At 39.4% G+C, this 20,269-nt stretch overlaps 1 protein-coding gene across 1 annotated transcript in view; it reads right to left on the bottom strand.

Moving 5' to 3' along the window:
* Positions 1–2,174: 2,174 nt before the first annotated feature.
* Positions 2,175–20,269, bottom strand: part of SV2C (synaptic vesicle glycoprotein 2C) — a 233,679-nt gene continuing 215,584 nt past the window's right edge. The window contains exon 13 of the mRNA XM_056824761.1: positions 2,175–10,011. Within this exon, the coding sequence (XP_056680739.1) occupies positions 9,828–10,011 (184 nt within the window). The 3' untranslated portion in view covers positions 2,175–9,827. The remainder of the gene's footprint in view (positions 10,012–20,269) is intronic.

The following is a 20,269-nucleotide window of genomic DNA, read 5'->3' as shown; positions in this document are numbered from 1 at the left end:
TTATGGTGACCAGAAGTGGGATTCAGAATCTTTAATTCTCTCTGAGTAGATTAGTTTGAAAAAACACATTTCTCCTGCCACAGCTTCCCCTTTTACTCCACCCCACCCCAACTCTCTTTGGAGCTGCCACCTGTTGTGGAGCCATTGCTTCTGCCACTCCCGATCTTCCCACCACTGCTGCCACCTGTTGCTGTTGCTGTTGCTGCTGCTGATGATGATGATTGGAGCCCCTCTCTGGAGGCTTAGAAAGTATAAATCCCTCTTTCCCTTATATTGCCAACAGCTGAGTGCTTTCTTCCTGTTTGCCTTGGAAGCCTGGGTGTTTAGAAAGTATAAATCCCTCTTTCCCTTATATTGCCAACAGCTGAGTGCTTTCTTCCTGTTTGCCTTGGAAGCCTGGGTGTGTTTCCCTTAGGCAATCCCTTTTAACTCCCTATCCATGTGACAGGGGAAAGCAAGCTGCTCCCTGGTGTTTTACCCCTGGGGGAAGGGGAAGGAAGGTTACTCTTCCAAATAGGAAGTGGTATTTCAAGCATGGCTCACTATGAAAGAGTAATACATTACCTATTTCAAACAGCTCCCAGTTGTGGGATGTTTTTCTTCCTACTGTTCCTGGGTGCACTGGTCCTTGATATTGCGAGGAGAGATTCATCTCCCTACACCCCCTTGCCATTCTGGCCTGCCCAGTCTCTACAATACATCCAATAGAAGATTCCTCCACATTATGTTCAGCGAGGAATTCTCCATCGTTATGGGAGATCCTAGAGGTGTGACAAAAGTAATCTAAATGGATAATGATCCTGGGGAGGGGAAGGAACCTTAAAGAGTCTGGAGGCTGTGAATCTTAAAATTTCTCAGACTTGTGAATCTTAAAAATTCTCAGACTCTACTTCAGAAGGTTAAGGTTAAGGCTATTCCCATTTAAACAATGGAGGTACTTAGGAATGTATGTGAGAACTTTATATTACTCCACCCATACTTAAGCATACTTTAGGGGAAGATAAAGTTGTAAACTCCTTACTGAATAATGACAAGTACTTAACCCATACTTAAAGTAAAGCTAAAACCCTTAAGCTGGGTCTATTTTTAGATCTAATACAAAAAGGTGCTAAGTACCTATGAAGGTCAAATTAATCACAAAAAGTTCTAGCAAGCTTAGCAAGAGGTGTGAGGTTTTAGTCTACCCAGAGAAGGTGATAACAAGGTGTGAATTAAGAATGGTCAGTCCGGTGAAAACATCTACTGTGATTGGTAGCTGTGAAAACTTAGGGGAGGTGACATAGGAGAAAATTCTCTTTAAAAGGAGGCCAGAAGGCCTCTGAAAGGGAATTCAGCTTTGGAGCTGAATTGGAGGCTGGTCTCTCTCTTGGTGGCTGAACTTAGTTTAGCTTCCTGAGATATATACAGGAGGGTCTCTCTGAACACTAGAGTTTTGCTTGGAAGGATCCTGTGGTGAGTTGATAAAAGACTGACTAATCTCTCTCTTAAGGCTTAAGCCTAGGTTGGCCTAGCCCTTTTCTCATTATTTCCTCTTACTCTATCTCTCCCTTTCATTAATTCCTTAATTTGTATTAATTAAAATCTCCATAAAACCCAGCTGACTTGGGTATTTCATATTTTGGGAATTTTCCCATGGTGACCACTTTATTTTTAATATAAAATCAAGACACTAAAAATTATCTTTACAGTTTTGGCAATTCAAAGTCTTGAAACCATATTTTCGTGGTCACAGTTTAAGGCAACCATTCTTTTATCTGTAACAAGGTGTATTTTATGCCTTTTCAGACTCCATTGTTTTATGAAAAATCTCTGTAAAGGAAAGTATAGTGACCATTCATAGGTCTGAACCCTCTATTGATCATCATGGGAAGCTTTGACCTGCTTTTTTTTCTGACGGGTCTATTTGTCAGTTTTGTTCCCTGCCTCATCTCTACCTTCTTCCACCCCCCTACCCCTACTTCCAAGAATACACCATATAGGTGCTGGACTTACTATGGCTACCAACTGACTTGGCCCACTGTAGCATAGAATTTCCAAACTCAAGCAACCCAACAGCCTTAGTCTCCCCAGAGGAAGATGTTATAGGCATGTACCACCATGCCTAGTAAAGAACCCATTTTCAAAGCATAGTTAATACTAACCTATATTGACATATTCTTGATGAAGAAAAACTCTTTATTTGAATATAATGGAGCAAAAATGCCCATTTATTAATCTGATGTACATTGGTTATCTTTTCATTTGTTACATGGATGTCAGGTATCTGGCAGATAAATTTATGTACACTTTCACACTGATAGATTTATACTGTATATACAGTCATTCTACACAGAGCATGCTCTTCCACCAAGACATAGACAACTTCTTTCAAGGCTTTCAGTAAAAACACACTTGGTCAAACATTTTGGTGTTCAGAAATCTGACAAAGAGGTGCATTCCAGAGGGATGAGTTCACAATTGGACAAGCTGGACTGAGGATGAAAAATCCAGAAACTTGCAAGTGATGACTTATTGGGGGTACACACATGCAAGCACATATATACAATAGTTGTGACTGGGACTCATATGACAGGAGAGCACACAGAGCAGAAATAGAGAAACCAAAAACAAGGTCAAGACCATTGCCAAGATCTCTTAACAAAAGAGTTGATCTGAAAGTGTGTCCAAAATGGAAATCTAACTTGAAAAATAGCTTAATGCTTTATATACAATATGTACACATGAGCAAAGAGGAGGAGACCTGGGCAGTATATCTCCAGGTCAGACTTCGGGATGCACAATGATTTTTTGAATGTGAAGAGGGCATCAATCAAGAAAGAACCCTTTTTTACCCTTTAATTTTTTTTTAATTTAATATAGAGATTAGGCACCATAAATTTATAGCAATTGTGGGTGGTGGAGAGGAAATTAGAATAATATGTCAACTAGCACCTAGGCATGATTGGTGAACTTCAAAGGCAGGTTAGAGGGGGAATTGTAGTTTCAGCCTAGGATCTTCTACCTGTGCATGTGTGGGACTAGAGGCAGGCTTCATGCAAATAGAAAGGGAACTCTGTTGGTTTTACTTACTTTTAATTGCATTTAATAATAGGGTACTTGGCATCCCTTCTGATTTGTCAGAATTTCTCCCTTTGAGGGTGAAGTGAATACAATGAATAAAGAGCTTGATTCACTACTCTGTGGGTTAGAGATAAATTTCAGTGATCTCTGTACCAAACTCGAGTTCATTAAAAAGGAGTCTTCCTTAAACTCAGGGTGGAAAAGCCTCCTGCAAATTTCCATGAAATTAGACCATAGAGAATACCTCTCCCTCTCCTTTTCAGTACCTTGGCCTCTACAGGACCAATATGGCAGTCACAATCATATCTTGAATATGATGAACACCCAAATATTCTCTAAGGCAGGCAGCAGTTCTCCAAGAATTTGACCTCAGGATCCTTTTACATTCTTAAAAATCATTGAGTACTTACTCCAGTGCTTTGTGTATGGGGGTTACAATATTTATGTATGTATTTATATATATATATACATATATATATATGTATATATGTGTGTGTGTGCATAGATACTTATATTTACATTATTAGAAACTAAAATGTCTTAGTATTAATATAAAAATAATTTCACTTGGTAGACCTTCTGAAAGGCCCACAGTTTGAGAATCACTACTCTAAGCATGCAACAAATCCAGTGAGAAGTCAGCCCAGTTTCTAAAACTTTCTTAAGAGTTGATAGTTTTATTGTTCAGCTGGACAATTTTTTACTCTTTTTAAAAAAAGCTCTTCTTTTATCTTAGAACCAATACTGTATAGTGGTTCTAAGGCAGAAGAGGGGTAAGGACTAAGCAATGGAGGTTAAGCAACTTGCCCAGTCATGGTCACATAGCTAGGAAGTACCTGAGGTTAGATTTGAACTCAAGACTTCTTGAATCTAGGCCTGACTCTCAAACCACTGAATCACCTAGCTACTCCCTCTACTTTAGTTCTAACTTGGATTAATCCCTACCTGTTTGTAGGATGAGGAAGGAGTATGGACAGAAGGTTATCTTCCATAATCTCATGTTTCTGTTAAAGAGAAGAAGGGGGAATATTGACCACTGTAATTTTATAATTTGGGTTGGAAGGAAGGCACTAGAGCTTTCAATGTTTCATACAGTCCTATCACAAATACAGATGACTATCTTTGATTATATTTAAAAATATGCTCATATGTGTGGGTCTTTACTTAAGAATTTGAGACAGGAGACAGATTATACTATTGTATATGACTTCTCAGCAAATGGAAGCTCTTGCCACACCATGCTTTAATATCACCTTCATCAGTGTATGTCAGAGGCATTGAGGACCTGTTGGGTGCCAACTCTACATTAGGTACTATATGGGTACCTAATATACTTTAAAGTTACTATCCACATGCCATCTATCCTCATGTTGCCAGAAGAGTGATTAAAAGCTTCATTCGCTCTGAGGCTCATTGTGGATCAACTATGTTTCCAAGTTCCTCTAAGGCACAGGCAGTGGATAAGGAAAAAAAGGATAAGGAAAATATAAGTGTGGTGAGGAGAAGGAATGAAAAAGTAGACAAGTAGGAAGGAAGAAAGGTCAGTGGAGCCATACCAATCATAGTGCCTAAAGCAAGCAGCAAACTCAGGGGAGAGTAGCTTTGTAATTCAGGATGTGAAAATGATTCAAGTGGCCCAGGATGATGAATTAGTTACAGTCCTGGGATCGAGTAGCTCTCTCTTTTAACCAATTATTCTTTTTCATGAGGTGTTGTTTCTATGTGCTTTTACTAAAATGTTCCCCAGAAATCATAATGCCCTGGGGGACACCTTGATTACTTTATCCCCAGCTGTGAAGGAGAAGCAGGAAAAAAAAAGAAAGCTTTAGGTAGTGAAAGCTTTAAAATCAGAAGGGAAAATTTACCTCTGGTGGGTCAGTTCAAGGGAAATATTAGAAACACAGGATTTCTTGATTATGCTCTCTAGAGTGAAGTTTCCAAGGCTGATAGGTTAGGAAGAGTTTCCAACACACTTTAGTTACAAACCTTAGAAAAAAAATCTGAAAATAGAAGCAATTCCAAATATCATTTCTTATTTATAAAATAAAATAAATTATCTTTCAAAATGTGGCTGTTTTTGTTTTGGATCTTTTACCTTACAAAATTATCTCTGGGTAAAATTTCTTCCCATAGCAACATTGAAAGGAACAGTGGGTTTGCCCATTTCTCTCTCCAGTTTTTCCCCCAAGTTCTGGTTGAATAGTTTCTATGAGGATGCCCAATGTGACAATGTCGTTTTGTGAATATAGGCAGCTCCACCTATTGAATGAATTGGCAAATTGGTACCAGACTCCTGCCTCCTGCCCTGCTGGCTAGGTCCTGCTTCTGTTTTTAATTTCCAAATTCCTCTCTCCCTCCTCTTAAAAAAATCATTGCTTTTGTGATCAATATGATGTTTTGCTCTTTGTCTTTCAATGACAGATACTATTAACCTTGTGTCTTTTCCCTCCTTCTTTAAAGCCACCACAAAGAATGAATCCTCTGCCAGAGAAACGTGTAATGAATATCTCGGCTGTAGAGAAATTCTCTAACCATCTGAATCCCCTTCTTTGCTCCATTTATTCCCAATGTGGGCTGCCATTTTAGAGACTGGACTCTTGAATAAAAGCCAGTCATTAGTAAATGAATCAGAGCCTGTTCATGTCAATAGTAAGTTGCAGGAAACTGGCAATGGCTTTTTCTTGAGGTTGGGTAAAGCTTGGTGAGAGCAGATATAAACTATGTGTCAAGACAGTATTGATAACAGTACAAAAGCGATTGTAAACACACACAGGGAAACAGTAAGTGGACAGATAATGTACATAGGAGACACTGACATTTTCGTCCTCATATTATACAGATGTAATTTGTTGAATAACATGAGAAACAAGGCAGAAAACATACATTTCCTGAAAGGAGGAAAAACATTTCAAGACTAGGTTTGATTTCAAAGTACCTTCAGGTGCAAGTTGATAACATTTCCTTCTGTTGTTATAACATGGCTATGTTATTCCCAAACCCCCTCTAGTTACTGAAATGAGCTTGGCATAGAAGAGGGATTTAAAAAAAAATAAAAAGGAAATTTAGACCTACAGTCAAACTAGCCTTTAAGGACTAGCTGGCTCTCTTTCTATGATGCCAAGTCAGTATCAAATTCAAACATTTTTGTTTTGAAATCTAAAGCTTTTAATACATGAACAGGTTAGGTGTTTTTATTGAAGAAAGAAATAATAAAGTCCTTTTTATCCTTGAAAATAATAAAAGCTGAAAATAGCCAGTTCTAGTTTTGTTAGCTGATAATCTAATTCTATTTTGGTTTAGCAGAAAGGAGCAGATGGCATTCCCTTGGCATGCACTTATCAACTAAGACAGAATCTATGAGAACTTTGTGTTCCTGGCCTCAAAGACCTTTCTAGGAGCTTTGTCAAGTGTACCAGTTGTGGAACAAACACACAGTCAGGAGAGTCAATAGATATGGACATCCCAAATTTTTTAATAATTAGTGAGTGTTTTGACAGATTTAAGAGTCAGGAAAGGTGGGTACCCTGTGTGGAAGAGACAGTATTGAACTTTTGAGTTTAAAGAGGATGTTAGGGTAAAGAAAAATGGGAGCTTTATCGTCTGACTTCCCACAGTTGTATCCCAACTGCCTCTCCATCCTTTCTGTTCATTATATTCTATTCTCTAATGTTTCCAGTTGTAAATTGAGTGTATCAAATGCTTGGAGAAATTCTTCCAGGAGATAACCCTCTAAAATGTAATCTTGATTAATGCAGAATTGAAAGAGCTGAATTTATCTGAATTTTATTGGAAAATAATCGAAATACTGATGACTTATGTGGATTTATTTTGTATCTTGTAACTTTGATAAAATTATTCTTTCCACTAGCTTTTTAGTTGATTTTCTCAGGTTCTCTAAGTATACCATCATATCACCTGCAAAGAATGATCGTTTAGTTTCCTCACTGCCTACTTTAATCCCTTGGATTTCTTTTTCTTCTCTAATTGCTATAGCTATCAGATGAATTTTAATAGGTAATGGATCCCCTCCATGGCTCTTAGAACAACAAGATAAACACAGGATCACTCCTGCCTGCTGTGCTTGGCACACAAGGCAGCAATGCTAAATGTAATCTGGTGTCTGAAATTGAAATATAATAAGAATAAGAACAGTTTGACATACAGAACTTGCATTAGGGGAAGGTGCTTTTTTTCCCACTGAGGGGACATGGAGAATTCTGGTCCCATTCTGGGAAAGCTTCAGAAGCATTGGCAAAAGAAAAAGAAATTTAGGAGTGAGTGTGACTGTTTTTCTTCTGGGCTTTCATATGTTAGTTCCTTCTTTTTCTTCTTCATTTTTGATGAAAGCTATGTCACCCATACTTTCCAATGTCAGTGAGTGACCACTCACTATCCAGTGACTGGATAGATTCACAAGTTCACATTTAATCTCATGCTTATATCTTAATCTGCAGCTAAATATCAAACCTGAAACTGGCTAGACAGGTTTTCCATATACCTTGAAAACAACCTGGTTTCCCTATTACTCCTATGTCTTTTATTTTATACATTTAAAAATATTATTTTGAGATGGGGTAAGGTGATGAATGCCTGGTCTATATGTATAGAGTCATACACATTCATTTAATTAGTAAGGAAGATTTAGAGATTCAGAATACATGGGATTCAGAAACATTAACCTTGTTAGTTCCTTAAGAACAAAGATTAGTTTTGCTGTCTCTTTGCTATCTCTATCCCTAGCACATAGCATAGTGACTGGCACATAGGAGATGCTTAGTAAGTGCTAGTTGACTGACTGTTGCCATTCATATATTTCTCAAATATTTCCTTTAAAGAGAAGGGGGAGGGGGGATTTAAAGGGCAGGCAGGAGGGAGAAAGGGAGTAAATTTCAAAGGAACATAAGATTAAAACTATTCTTATGGCCACTCTCTTGCCCCTTGATGGTGGTTCACAGATTGTCTTGTTTATTTGCTTTAGTTTTCCATTTTTTAGGTCTCCCTTTCCTGTTTTCCCCTTGATTTCTATAGTCTTCCTGCCTTTTTTCATTTTCTCCCCTTTCTTGTTTTAGTTTTCTTGATGAATCTGGCCCTGAACATTTACTCCCTTTGGACAGATGTTCTTCCTATCCTTCCACCAGCAGGACATTCTAGTGTTAATGACCAAACAACAATGAGGGACAGTAGAGGTCCTAGACTTATATTACTGAAAGAAGTTTTCGTACACAGCCTGAAGTGAGCACAGTTCAGATCACAGCGGTCATGGGACCAGGAGAGGCAAAGCTGTCCCTGTTAGGATCTATATTTCAATGCTTATTGGAAATGATGGTCCCAAGCTAGAGCCTTCCTTAGCTAGCCTTCACTTTCTGGTGGCTTCTGAGTCCTGGATCTTTTGGTCATGTTGCCTCACATAATAGCTACAATTGACAAGCTCAAAAGCATATAGCATTGAAACTGACCGTGTGTGGCACAAAAGATGATTTATTGTGTGAAATTAGAATCTGTTACCCTAAAAACTACAATTCCCAGCATCCCACTCTCTTCCCTTAAGTGCTGATGTAGGGAGATAATAAATTTTGTGTAGCCCTGCCTCTCTCTTTCTTGATCTGATCTGTTTGGTGGAGGGGGGAACTTGAGGTGAGAGTCAGGAGACTATTGCTCACGTGGTCTCAATTTTGTTAGATAATTAGGATTTTTTTACTTCTATTTCCTTTTTTATTCCTTCCACTTCAGGTGATTATTAATAAACTTTTAAAAATATAATTCTTGGAGTATTGGATATTAATTTAATTCCTACAACTGCTGGCTGTGAGCTGTTAGGCTTCAGATTTCAAAGAAAGATGTGCTAAAGACAGCTAAAGACCAAGACATGTGGGAGAGGTCAAGGGGTCATCTGACTGACAGCTGATCCATGGGAATTCTTTGCTAAGTCTTCCTTTCCCATTCCCAGCAAATTCTCAATGAGAAATTACAATCAAGCAACCAACTGTGATGCTGTGGTATAACCCCATGGCCACCTTCAGTAGAGGTATGTATGGCTATGATTGACACACAGGCTCAAGGCAAACAGTGCAACCCCAATACATTTCCTGTAATGCCTCAGGGCATCATTTCAAAAATTATTTGGGGGCAAATTTTAAAACAATATTTTCGAATTGAGTGAAACGTTCCCAGGAGGCAGCAGAACTAGTCACACGTGAACACTTAGTCAACAGCTCTTTGAGTTGAGAATTGATGAGGAGGGACTGTTTTTCCACTAAATATCACTTTGTAAATTGACATATTGCAAGAGCAAAATACTTGAAGCTGATTGACTGCACCTGGCATCACTGTTCTACTGAGGAAGCACACAATTTACACCAACCCTGCTCCCTTTTTAGCTTTTGAGATCTGATTCGGCAAAATTTGAAGCCATTCTGACACTTCCAGCCATTTTTAGAAAGGCCTCTGCTGATGAAAAGAGAAGGCTTTCAGCATGCATTGTCTCCCTCTTGCCTGCTTTAGGAGGAGGTAGCTTTCCTTCCAGTTTGGAAAGAAATGATACACAGCAAAGGGAGGTGTGCAAAAATTGGGTTGGTAGGGCAAGGTCTCAAGGGCTAGGCGTTAGTCACCACGAGAGGTGGAGTTATGGGGTACAGTGCCCATGTCATTATGATATCTGACCCACCTTTCTTGGCATGAACTATCTAAAGCAAACTGCACCAATCAGGAAAACTGACACTTGGGAAAGAGAGAAACAAAATGATAAATGGCTTTTTCCTTCCAGACCGTTACATCAAAACTTGGGTTCTTGTGTCAGGCAGCCGGAGTCCGACCAGTCCTCCGCACACAAGCACAGTAGAAGCTAGTAGAATCGGGATGGCTTTGGTGATACCAACAAGGGAGCCAAATATTAAGTTTCCAAGCACAGCCGCTGCTTTGCATAGAGCATTCAAGAAGCCAAAACCTGTGGACCTGAGAAAAAGACAAAACAAAACAAAAATGAAGAAAGTGGATTCTGGGCTTCCAACATACATGTGCCTGCACTCAGACACCAAAACTGAAGAAGTCTTGACATGGGCACTGTACCCCAGAAACCCAGGAGAACTATTATCAGGGAAACTCCCTTGTTTTGCCTCCTTCTGACTCTGAATTTAGGGTCCTGAGATGTTTATCTTCTTTTGTCCCCTAGATTTAAGATGGACAAAGATGAATCTTTATGCCTCCAGGCAGACCCCAGTCAGATGACCACCTCACCCCACCAAATGCCCGAGGGCTTACCACTCTAAGTCAGGTCCCCACCAGGGCATAGCATCTATTGTAAAAAGGCATAAAAACCTCAGAACCGATGTCGTTCAGGGGAACAGCCTTTCCTTTCAAGCTGTCCTCCCAAGGAACTGCTCCCCATCTTGCTGTTCCACCTTGCTATCCTCCTGGCCATTCTCAACATTACCTCCTAAATTAATAAATTTCTCTTTTTGTTTTTAAGCTAAGTTTTGGAGTCTTGCATTCCTGCAAAAGGTATCCTTCCCGAACCCCAGGGGTACACATCTGCACCCCCATAACACCTCCAGGAGGTCAAGTATCTTATGTAGGTGATAGGCTAGAATTCAATTATCCTATGGCTGAGAAAAGTGCCAGGAAACAAAGGTACATCAGGACAAACAAATAGGTCAGGAATGCAAGGTAACAAACACTTAGCTAATTATCAATAAGTAATTAAGCACATGTGAAAGTAAATAACCCCTGAGTAAACTGAGTGCTATCCACTTAGCACTGACCACACACACCTGTGTTTGTGATAAGGCTTGCTTGCCCTGGTCACTAAGGCTATATCTCACTCATGGTATGATTTGATGCAATATATCACCTTCTACATTGTATAAGCTTGTTTAACCTCTTACACAGATGTAACCCTATAAAAATTGTCTCTAACTTCAATTCAGGGCAGCTACCACTAGGGAAGTCTGTCCCAGCTGGCAGATTCTTAATTAATCAATAAATGAGGGTTCCAATAATTGAATTTCTGGGTCCTGGACTTGTTTTATGAAGTGTCCCACTTCAAAACATGCTTCAGGAACATTTAACAGTTATCACAGAGGCTAAATTCTTGGCAAGTGAGCCATTCTGTATATTAGTGGGGCAAATAATTAAACCCTAAAGAGCAAAAACTGGGACAAAAGCCAAGGCAGCTGGTGCTTTGCTTTTGAACCTCTACCCTCAGTTGACTCGATCACTACTTCTGAAGTTTATAGAGATCCAGGAGGGCAAGAAGGTGAAAGGAAGCAGAGGAAGTCCCATCCTTTTCTCTCAGTTCTATTCAGACAAGAAAAGCCTACTAATAATGAAACCATAAATCACCTTGAGTGGAGTAAAAATCAGTAGTGTATCATTCACAAAATTAGAATTAATAGTAATAATGGTCATTTCTGATCAATTATCCCTGTAACTCCCCCATATAGATTAGCTCAGCTAGGCCCTTCAGGGAAAAGAGAAAAGAAGCCTATCTCTGCATACCCAAACAGTAGAGACATCCTCCCCCAGAAGTGAATAGACCCTTTGATTAGTACTTCTTTAAAAGCTACCAGACAAACACCTTTCATTTTCTTTGTTATTGATTCTCAACTGACTTGCAATCAGCATTCCAAAGGTTAAGAAAATGAAGTCCCATGGAAAAGTACAGTACCAAGAGTACTTGGAGCCCAGAAGATAAAGACTGGGGCTCTGGCCTTGCACGTTCCTGAATTATGTCCAAAACCGAGAAAGTGTTCATTTGAGAAATACTCCCATGATTCAAGGAGAGCTGGGAGATTTTAGAAGAGTATGACAAGATAAAAAAAAAAATCTGGCGGATTCAGGCATTATGCCACACATAGATCCTGGGTATCTCAAGGCATCATTGTATTAATTTCCTATAAATTCTGAATTCATTTGTACAACCTAGGGACACTGCTGCTGAGAGAACAGTCAAGGCAGTGTTCCCAGACCTTTTCCCCTTCTGTCCCCCTTCCCTGCTGTTTTCTCCAAATAAAGCTGAAACCTCTAGCATCTTAGAAAGTCTCCTGTCTTCTCATTAGAGTGATTGGGGGTGTGGTGGGGTGGGGTGCAAGCTTCCCCCTCCCAATTCCACTCCACACAATATTGTCAGCACCAAGTCCAAAGAGGTTGAAGAAATTCCTCAAACAAAAGACAGTAAAAAAATAAAACCATCTTACTTGGTATTTTGAGTATTAGAAGACTGAAGAATTAGTCTTCTTTAGAAGAGAACATTAAAAAATTCCTTCTGAGGAGGGGAGGTGATGATGCCATGGTTCTGAAGTTGTTCTTTGTTAGAAAAAACATTAAATTACATCTAACAATTTAGTGGTGTGTGTGTGTGTGTGTGTGTGTGTGTAAATTCTCTCTTTAATGGGTTCTCTTTCTAGGTATCTTTATTTTTTCTTTTTTTTTAAATGTAGAATATTTTTCCATGGTTACATTGTCAATGTGAAATCTAGAAACCCGGAAACTTGTAGCCATGTGGGATCTGAGAACTCCCCAAGTTCAGTTAGCTTGAAAGTTTAAGACCTCGAGGTTGACATTGTCTCATGAAAGCCCAATTCACAAGTTTTGGATTAGCAATAGACCTTAAAGTATTTTAGGTGGGGTTAGCAGACTTAATGAAGTGTCCTCCTTTTGCCCTGGTAGTTTCTCCCTTAGTGTCAAGGTCTTTTTGGAGGTAGCCCAGTCCTTGGTTGGATCTTTCCCTTTTGTGTCCATTGTAAAGCATCAGCTCTCCCTGATAATCCTGTCTAGGACTTCGTATTTCCTTTTTAGCCATTGTAAAGCCAATCAACTATACTCTCCCTTCCTCAGTTCTCTTAAATGTGTATAAATTCCCTTTCCCTTGATTCCTTGGACCTGTCAATTTAGTGCTATTGACACTCCTAGGGGTCTGTAGCAGGTGTCTTGAGCATTCAACTGTGTGGAGGCCTTGAGGAAATGGTTTTTCTGACTATTTTGTGTTTTTTTTTCCCAGTTTAACACATGATTTATTATTTTCCTCCCCTCTTTCTTCTCCCCCTCTGTAGCTGACAAGCACTTCCACTGGATTATACATGTATCATTATTAAAAATCTATTTCCATGTTATTTATATTTGCAGTGCGGTGATCTTTTAACATTAAACCCCTGATCATATCCCCATTGAGCCACATGAATGATTGTATATTTTTCTTCTGGGTTTCTGTTCCCACAGTTCTTTCTCTGGATGTGGAGATCAGACACTTCCTAGTTGTGTGTCCCTGGGCAAGTTACTTAATCCCAATTGCCAAGTACTTGCCTTTCTTTCTTAAAGTTGTTGTTGCCAGCTAGAAAGTATCTGAGGCCATATTTGAACCCAAGTCCTCCCAACTCCTGGCCTAGCCCTCTATCCCCTGCACTAAGGTCCTGATCTAGCCAGATGTGATAAAGTTATAAGGAATTGATTCATGCTAACTATGCAAATAGGAACTTGATTTAGACATTGGAATGCCAGCCTCTTAATTGATGACAGGAGTGTTGGCTGGGAATGCTCCTATAGGAAATCAAATTTTACAGATATCTTGGTGAGTGAACAACCATAGAAATATATTAATTGTGCTCAAGGGATTTTCTATCCAAATAGAGTTTTAGTAAGCCATTTTTCTACTCTATTACTCTAAAGAATACACCTCTTAGCTATCTAGCTATTCTGGAATCACAGAGGAGGAGATATCTCACCATGCAGAATGACACATCCATTTTTAACAATGTTCAAAAAGGGAATTTGTTTTGCTTAACTATCCATATTTGTTACAAGAATTTTATCTTTTTTTTCCCCTTTTCAATGTGAGCAGAGGTGAGAGGAAGAAAAAAATTAAAAAACAAATTTAATAACAAAAAATGGAATCTATCAGATGTCTAAAATCAGAGCAGTCACCTTTCTTAGGGAGTAATGGAGAAACAGTGGCAAAAGTGTAGTCTTTTTTTAAAACCCTTTCCTTTCACATTAGACTCAAAACTGTATATTGTTTCCAAAGCAGAAGAATCAGTAAGGACTAGGCAATGGGGTTAAGTAATTTGCCCAGGCTCACACAGCCCTTCTATACTGATTGTGGAAGTTTCTCACCAGGAAATCTCTATGCCAATGAAATCATAGCCTCCCCCCAATATGCATATACACATATATGTATGTGTACATATATTCATAGATATGGGCCTAGGGAGAATTCCATGTAGTTTAAGATGACCAGGAATTGCTTCCTTTATTGAGAAAAACATTGTCCAAACCACTAGGAAGTATATGAGGTAAGATTTGAACCCAAGTCTCCCTGACTGTAGGCCTGTCTCTCAATGTACTGAGCTACTAAGCTGCCCCCTAAGAGTTGAGTCTTGGACTGTCGCTGTTCATTGTTTCTTACTCACCAGCAAAAAGCCTCTTTTAGCAAATCATTGTTTCTTTACCATTTCCAAGATTATAGCTGGATTAAGGTCAGTTTCATTTTAATTCTTGCCTTTGTAGGCAGCTTAGATCTCTAGCATTTAGTATAGTGCCAGGTCCATGGCAGGCATTTAATAAATATCTATTCAAAGGCAACTAGGTGGCTCAGTGGATAGAGGGCCAGGCCCAGAGTTGGGGACACTTGGGTTCAAATCTGATGTCAGCACTTCCTAGACATGTGGCCCTGGGTAGGTCACTTAATGTCAATTGCCTAGTCCTCACTACTCTTCTACCTTAGAACAAATACTTAATATTGATTCTTTTTTTTTAAACCCTTATCTTCTGCCCTTGAATCCATACAGTGAAGGCAGAAGAATGGCAAGGGGTTAATGAATGGCAGTTAAGTGACTTGCCCAGGTTCACATAACCAGGAAGTATCTGAAGTCATATTTGAACCCAGGGCCTCCTACCTTTAGGCTTGACTCTCAATCCACTGAACCACCTAGCTGTGCTCTCCCCCCCCCCCCCCTTTAGTACTTATTCATTGAATTACTTTTAGCATAAAGAAAGAGCAGCTAAGGTATGATTGTTGCACAATAGTAGCTCTGGTCAGTGGCCCTGAGGATCATATCAGCTTCTCTTCAACACTGAGGCTGCCTGCAGCTCCCCCATGAAATAGTGAGGGAACACACATTGCTACTAACCTCATGGTACCATTGGTGCAGAAGCGTTAGGATATTATATGATAGAGACAGGAGTCTATTAACTGTTAGCACATAGTTTTGAGCAGTGCAATATATTAATTCAAAATCTGTTCCTTTGCAAACAGGAGAACATTGTACACAGAGACTGATACACTGTGGTAAATTCAAATGTAATGGACTTCTCTACTAGCAGCAATGCAATGATCCAGGACAATTCTGAGGGTCTTAGGAGAAAGAATGCTATCCACATCCAGAGGAAGAACTGTGGGAGCAGACATACAGAAGAAAAACAACCACTTGATCACATGGGTCAGAGGAGCTATGACTGGGAAAATGAACTCTAAAAGATCACCCTAGTGCAAATACTACTAATAAGGAAATATAGATCTTGATCAATGGCACATGTTAAACCCAATGGAGTTGTGCATCTTATATGGGAGGGGGTGAGTGAGGGGAGGGAAGGAATATGAGTCTTGTAACCATGGAAAATTATTCTAAATCATCTAATTAATTAAAATTAAAAAAAAAATCTGTTCCTTTGTCACAAGCTTAATTCAGGTAAAGCTGGCCTCAGAGTATGGTGTTCATTCCCCTTGTGCATCCCCCAGATGCAGGGCACTACTGCTACTAAAAATGTCTCATCAGACAACACTGGGCCTTGGGGTGATGTAAGAAAGAAAACGTCCTGCCACTGCCCCAAAAGGGTCACAGTTTGTCATAGCAAAAAGAGACCAAGGGTGGATGAGCAGCCCTGAAAAGGGCTTGGCAAGCCCTCATACCAGAAAAGCCAGTCTTCCTTGAACACCTCATATACCAGATAGACAGATAGATAGACAGAACATTTGTTAAGCACTTATTATGTGCCTGGCATTGTGCTAAGTGCTGGGAATACAAATCCAAGGCAGTAGCTGTCTTAAGGAGCTTATATTTCAAATGAGGAAAAATTTTAAATGTGGAAACTTAGGAGGAACAGATTTTTTCCAAGTGTGTGTAGGATGATAAGCAGTAATTCTGAATTTCTATTATGGGAAAAAAGTAAGAAAAATGTCATTTAAACAGTTTTTAAGGGTTATAAAAAATGCCTGAAACTGAAAATTGTGGAGCATCAAAATAGGGGATATGGAAGTTGGGTAACGTTTTTTGAAGTTGGAAAAACAAGATAAAAATTTTCTTTGTCTCCTATGCTGAGCAAGGGAATGGACAAGATAGCCTTTTCATAATCTCTTCCAGCCTTAGGATTTTCTGATTTTTCTATTTAGCTGTCATAGAGTAGCTATTGATTGTCCTGGTCTTTGACAATAAGGACTCTCAATAGTTCTCTGAAGGAAAGAGGCTTGAGATTAGTTAGGGAAGCATTTATCCATGTGGAAGCAGACCAGACTCTGAGTCTGCTGTAAGGAAAGCTGCCTTGTCTCTCTACTCAGGACTTTCCACTTCCCAGAGGCTCCTTTCCTCAATACCTGGGGCTTTCTCACACTAGAAGGAGTCTTTGAGCCTCTGTCTCCCTTCTCCCAAACTTCCCAGGGCTTCTATTTTGGAAAGGGCCCCAGGTCAGCCTTTCTTCATTCCCCTCCTGGTTCTATTTCTGACACTTTGGACTTTACCACCATGACCTAGCTGCTTTCTCACCTTGACATTTCCCTCCATACATAGAGCCTTCTCACTCTAGACCATCTCTGTAAACCTCTGGTTCCCTTTTCTCTTTGGTGAGTTTCTCCTGGGGTCTCTATTTTAAGGAGGGGCCAGGACTGGTCATCCTTTATTCACTGGACATAACCACCATGTCCCCCATGGATAGACTCCTCCTCCCAGCTTTTTCGCTCCATTTATGCATTGTTTCATATCATAAAAATGTAAGCTCCTTGAGTGCAGGGACTGTCTTTCTTTTTGCTTGTATTTGTATCCCCTAATGCTTAACGTAGTGACTAGTAAATACATAAGAAATGCTTATTTCCTGACAAATGCCCATTGAGTTCCTACTTTGACAGCCCGAGTACCAAATATTCTTCCAGTTTTAGATGTATAACTTTTCCTTGGGAAGATCCTGTGGACCAAGTTACTCTGTGACAAGGTCAATTGACAACAACCATGACTTTTAGCCTAAATGCTGGCAAACCAGACTCCTCTGCCACCTGGCCCTCAGCTCTAGTCCCTAGTGGCCTAAACCATGGGCAGATCTCTGCTCCAGGCAGGAAGGCAGGGCTGGATATTTGTGCAATTGTTACATGTTTGATTTTCTTTCTCTCTTTAAATCTGCTCCCAGGTAAAAGGGAATAAAGGCATGTCTTCCCACATCATATATGCTTTGGCTATGACTAAAGGAAGATAGAAATTTGGCATGGAAGAAACTTTATTTAGAAAACAGAGAGTATCAAGAAAATCAGAACGTCCTGAAATTTTTTGAACAAATTTCTCAGTTGGCTAAAATATCAAAAATAACATTTTCCATGGAGAATTCCATGGTATAGACATAATACAGTTCTTAAAAAAAAAACTTGTGTTTTGTTTGTCTTAGGATAAATATTTATTCTAAGGCAGAAGAGTAGTAAAGGCTGAGTAACTGAGGGGACTTGCTGAGGTCACATAGCTAGAAAGTGTCTGAGTTCAGATTTGAACTCAGATTCTCCTGACTTCAGCCCTGGTGCTCTATATGCTGTGCTACCTAGCTACCTGGCCATCCCAAAATAATATACTTTTATCAACGATAACTAGGTATTGTCTGTCTAACACAGAGAAAGCATCTTGATTTTTTTGTTTTTGGTGGCAGCATCGATTTCCATATCCCTGAAAGACAAGAGAGTCCAAGTTTTCTGGCTCCAATGACAGTTTGGAAACTTCTTCACTTTCTTTCCTCATTCTATCCCTCTCCTTTACCCCCACAACCATAACCCTAACAGGAGAGGCAACATATATCAGTAGAGTGCTTGACTTGGAACAGACAGATACCTGGGTTCTAATGATGACTCTGATACTCACTAGTTGTGGGCAAGGACAGGTACTTAGGAGTTAGTTAGAGAAGTCTCAAGGAGATCCTTTTTATATTCATATAACCTGAACACCCTGAATTCACCCATGTTCAGAATGGAAATAGATCTTAAAAACCTCCTTGTCCTAAAATATCCCCAGCATGGGTCTGTATATGCTTGACATACTATGAGAGATTATTTCTCTTGGGGCTTGAACTTGGGTTCTCAAACTCCAAATTCGTTTTTTATCTCAGTGCAACACAACATCATAAGATTATAGATTAAGAATTGGACGAGGCCTGAGAGACCTAGTCTAGCCCCCTTATTTTACAGCTGAGATGACTGAGGCCCCCAAATTGCTCAGTGACTCTGGGTCTAGAGTCAGGAAGGCCTGCTTTCAAATACAATCTCAGACACACACTAGCTGTGTGACCCTAGGCACAGAAACAGAAACAGAAACTGTTTGCCTCAGTTTCCTCATCTTTAAGATGAGAATTAGAGCACTTACCTTGTAGGGGTTGTTTTGAGGTCCAAATAAGATCTTATATGTAAAGTGCTTAACACCTGCCTGTACTTAGTAGATGTGGTATGAATGCTTATTCCCTCCCTTTCCAACGAGTTTTAAAGACTTGTCTAAAGTGACACATGTAAGCAGTAGAGCTGGGATTCAAACCTAGGCCCTCTGGCACCACATAGAGTAATCTTTCCATTGCACCACTCTGCCAGTTAAGGAAAACAAAACACAGAATCAAGGGTTGTATGACTTTCTGATATTGACTTAAAATCAAAAAAGATTTGGTGATTTCTCCAAGGCCACAAGGATAAAGACATGCTTTTTGTTCCTTGGTTTAATATTTCCCACCATCCCCACTCCATCATGCTGACTTGCAAGTACCAGAAAAGAACTATGTTGTCTACAAAAATACCCCCCCTGGACTATAGGTGTGTATAAAGTATCAGATGTGATCGATATTCTGGTTGATTTTACTAAAAATTTTTTCTTTCTTTTTCAATATTTTTATTATAAGGTCTACATGACTAAGGGTGGAGTAAAAGAGAAGAAAAGGATAGATATATTTAGAAATGAATGTATTGTAGTAATAAAATGTTAACATCAATTAAGATTCAATGCTATTTGATTGACTTCCTGGCAAAAACCACCACCACCCCACAACTATACCATCCTCCCTCTCTATACACATACACAACACACATACACATATGTAAAAAGGAATTCTTTAATTTTTTTAATTTAATGGAGGACTTGGAGGTCCTCTTACCATAGAGATGTGTAGGGATTAACCAACCCATAGTGATAGGAAGTAGAAATCATAGAGATAGGAAGTAGAAACCATAGAGAGAGGAAGGAGGAACCATAGAGACAGGATGTAAGGTAGGAGGAAGATTATAAAAGGGGGCCAAGCATTGTTGGTTAGGCTGTCAGTTGCTGACAATTAGGGAGGTCAGTTACTGACAGTTAAGACTGGCAGTTGTGGAAAGTTGGCTGCTGGGCATGAGTTGGTCTTTGGGGGTTGGTTGCTGGTGGTGTGGTTTGGTGATTAGTTGGTGGTTGGTGTTTAGTTGCTGGAATATAAAGGCAGGCCTGAGCTTACTGGCTTAGTGGCTTTAGTCTAGGGTTTTTGGTCTTTTGGTTTGGGCTGTTAGGGTTTTTTCCCTTCCTTGAACTTTTTGGAAGGTGGCTGGACTTCCTTGATAGACCTAATTGGGGTTGGATTAAACATTGATTGGGTTGGCTTTGATTGGGTGGATTGGGTTGGAACTTTGTGGGATGGTTGTTAGCGGTAGTTATAAGCTAATATAGGATAACTAATATAGACATTAGGAAAATTTCTTTCTCTAACTCCTATATTTCCTGCCTTTACTATATTCATTTTACTATGTTCTTTTACTATCTCTATTTTAATTAAACTAAATTGTTATTTGTTAAAAGCTGCTAGAAGTTTTCTTTTCTCTGGCTTAAAGGTATAATATTAATTTACAACTCTACTATATTCTCATTAAAACTTAAATTATTAAAAGCTGCTCTCTTATTTTGTCAAAACCCCTAATTCTACTCTTACAACACACACACACACACACACACACTCAAAGCTCTTGGAGAAA

The sequence above is a fragment of the Monodelphis domestica genome, chromosome 3, assembly GCF_027887165.1.
Source record: "Monodelphis domestica isolate mMonDom1 chromosome 3, mMonDom1.pri, whole genome shotgun sequence".
Taxonomy (NCBI): Eukaryota; Metazoa; Chordata; class Mammalia; order Didelphimorphia; family Didelphidae; genus Monodelphis; species Monodelphis domestica.
This window is presented reverse-complemented; position numbering and strand designations above follow the sequence as displayed.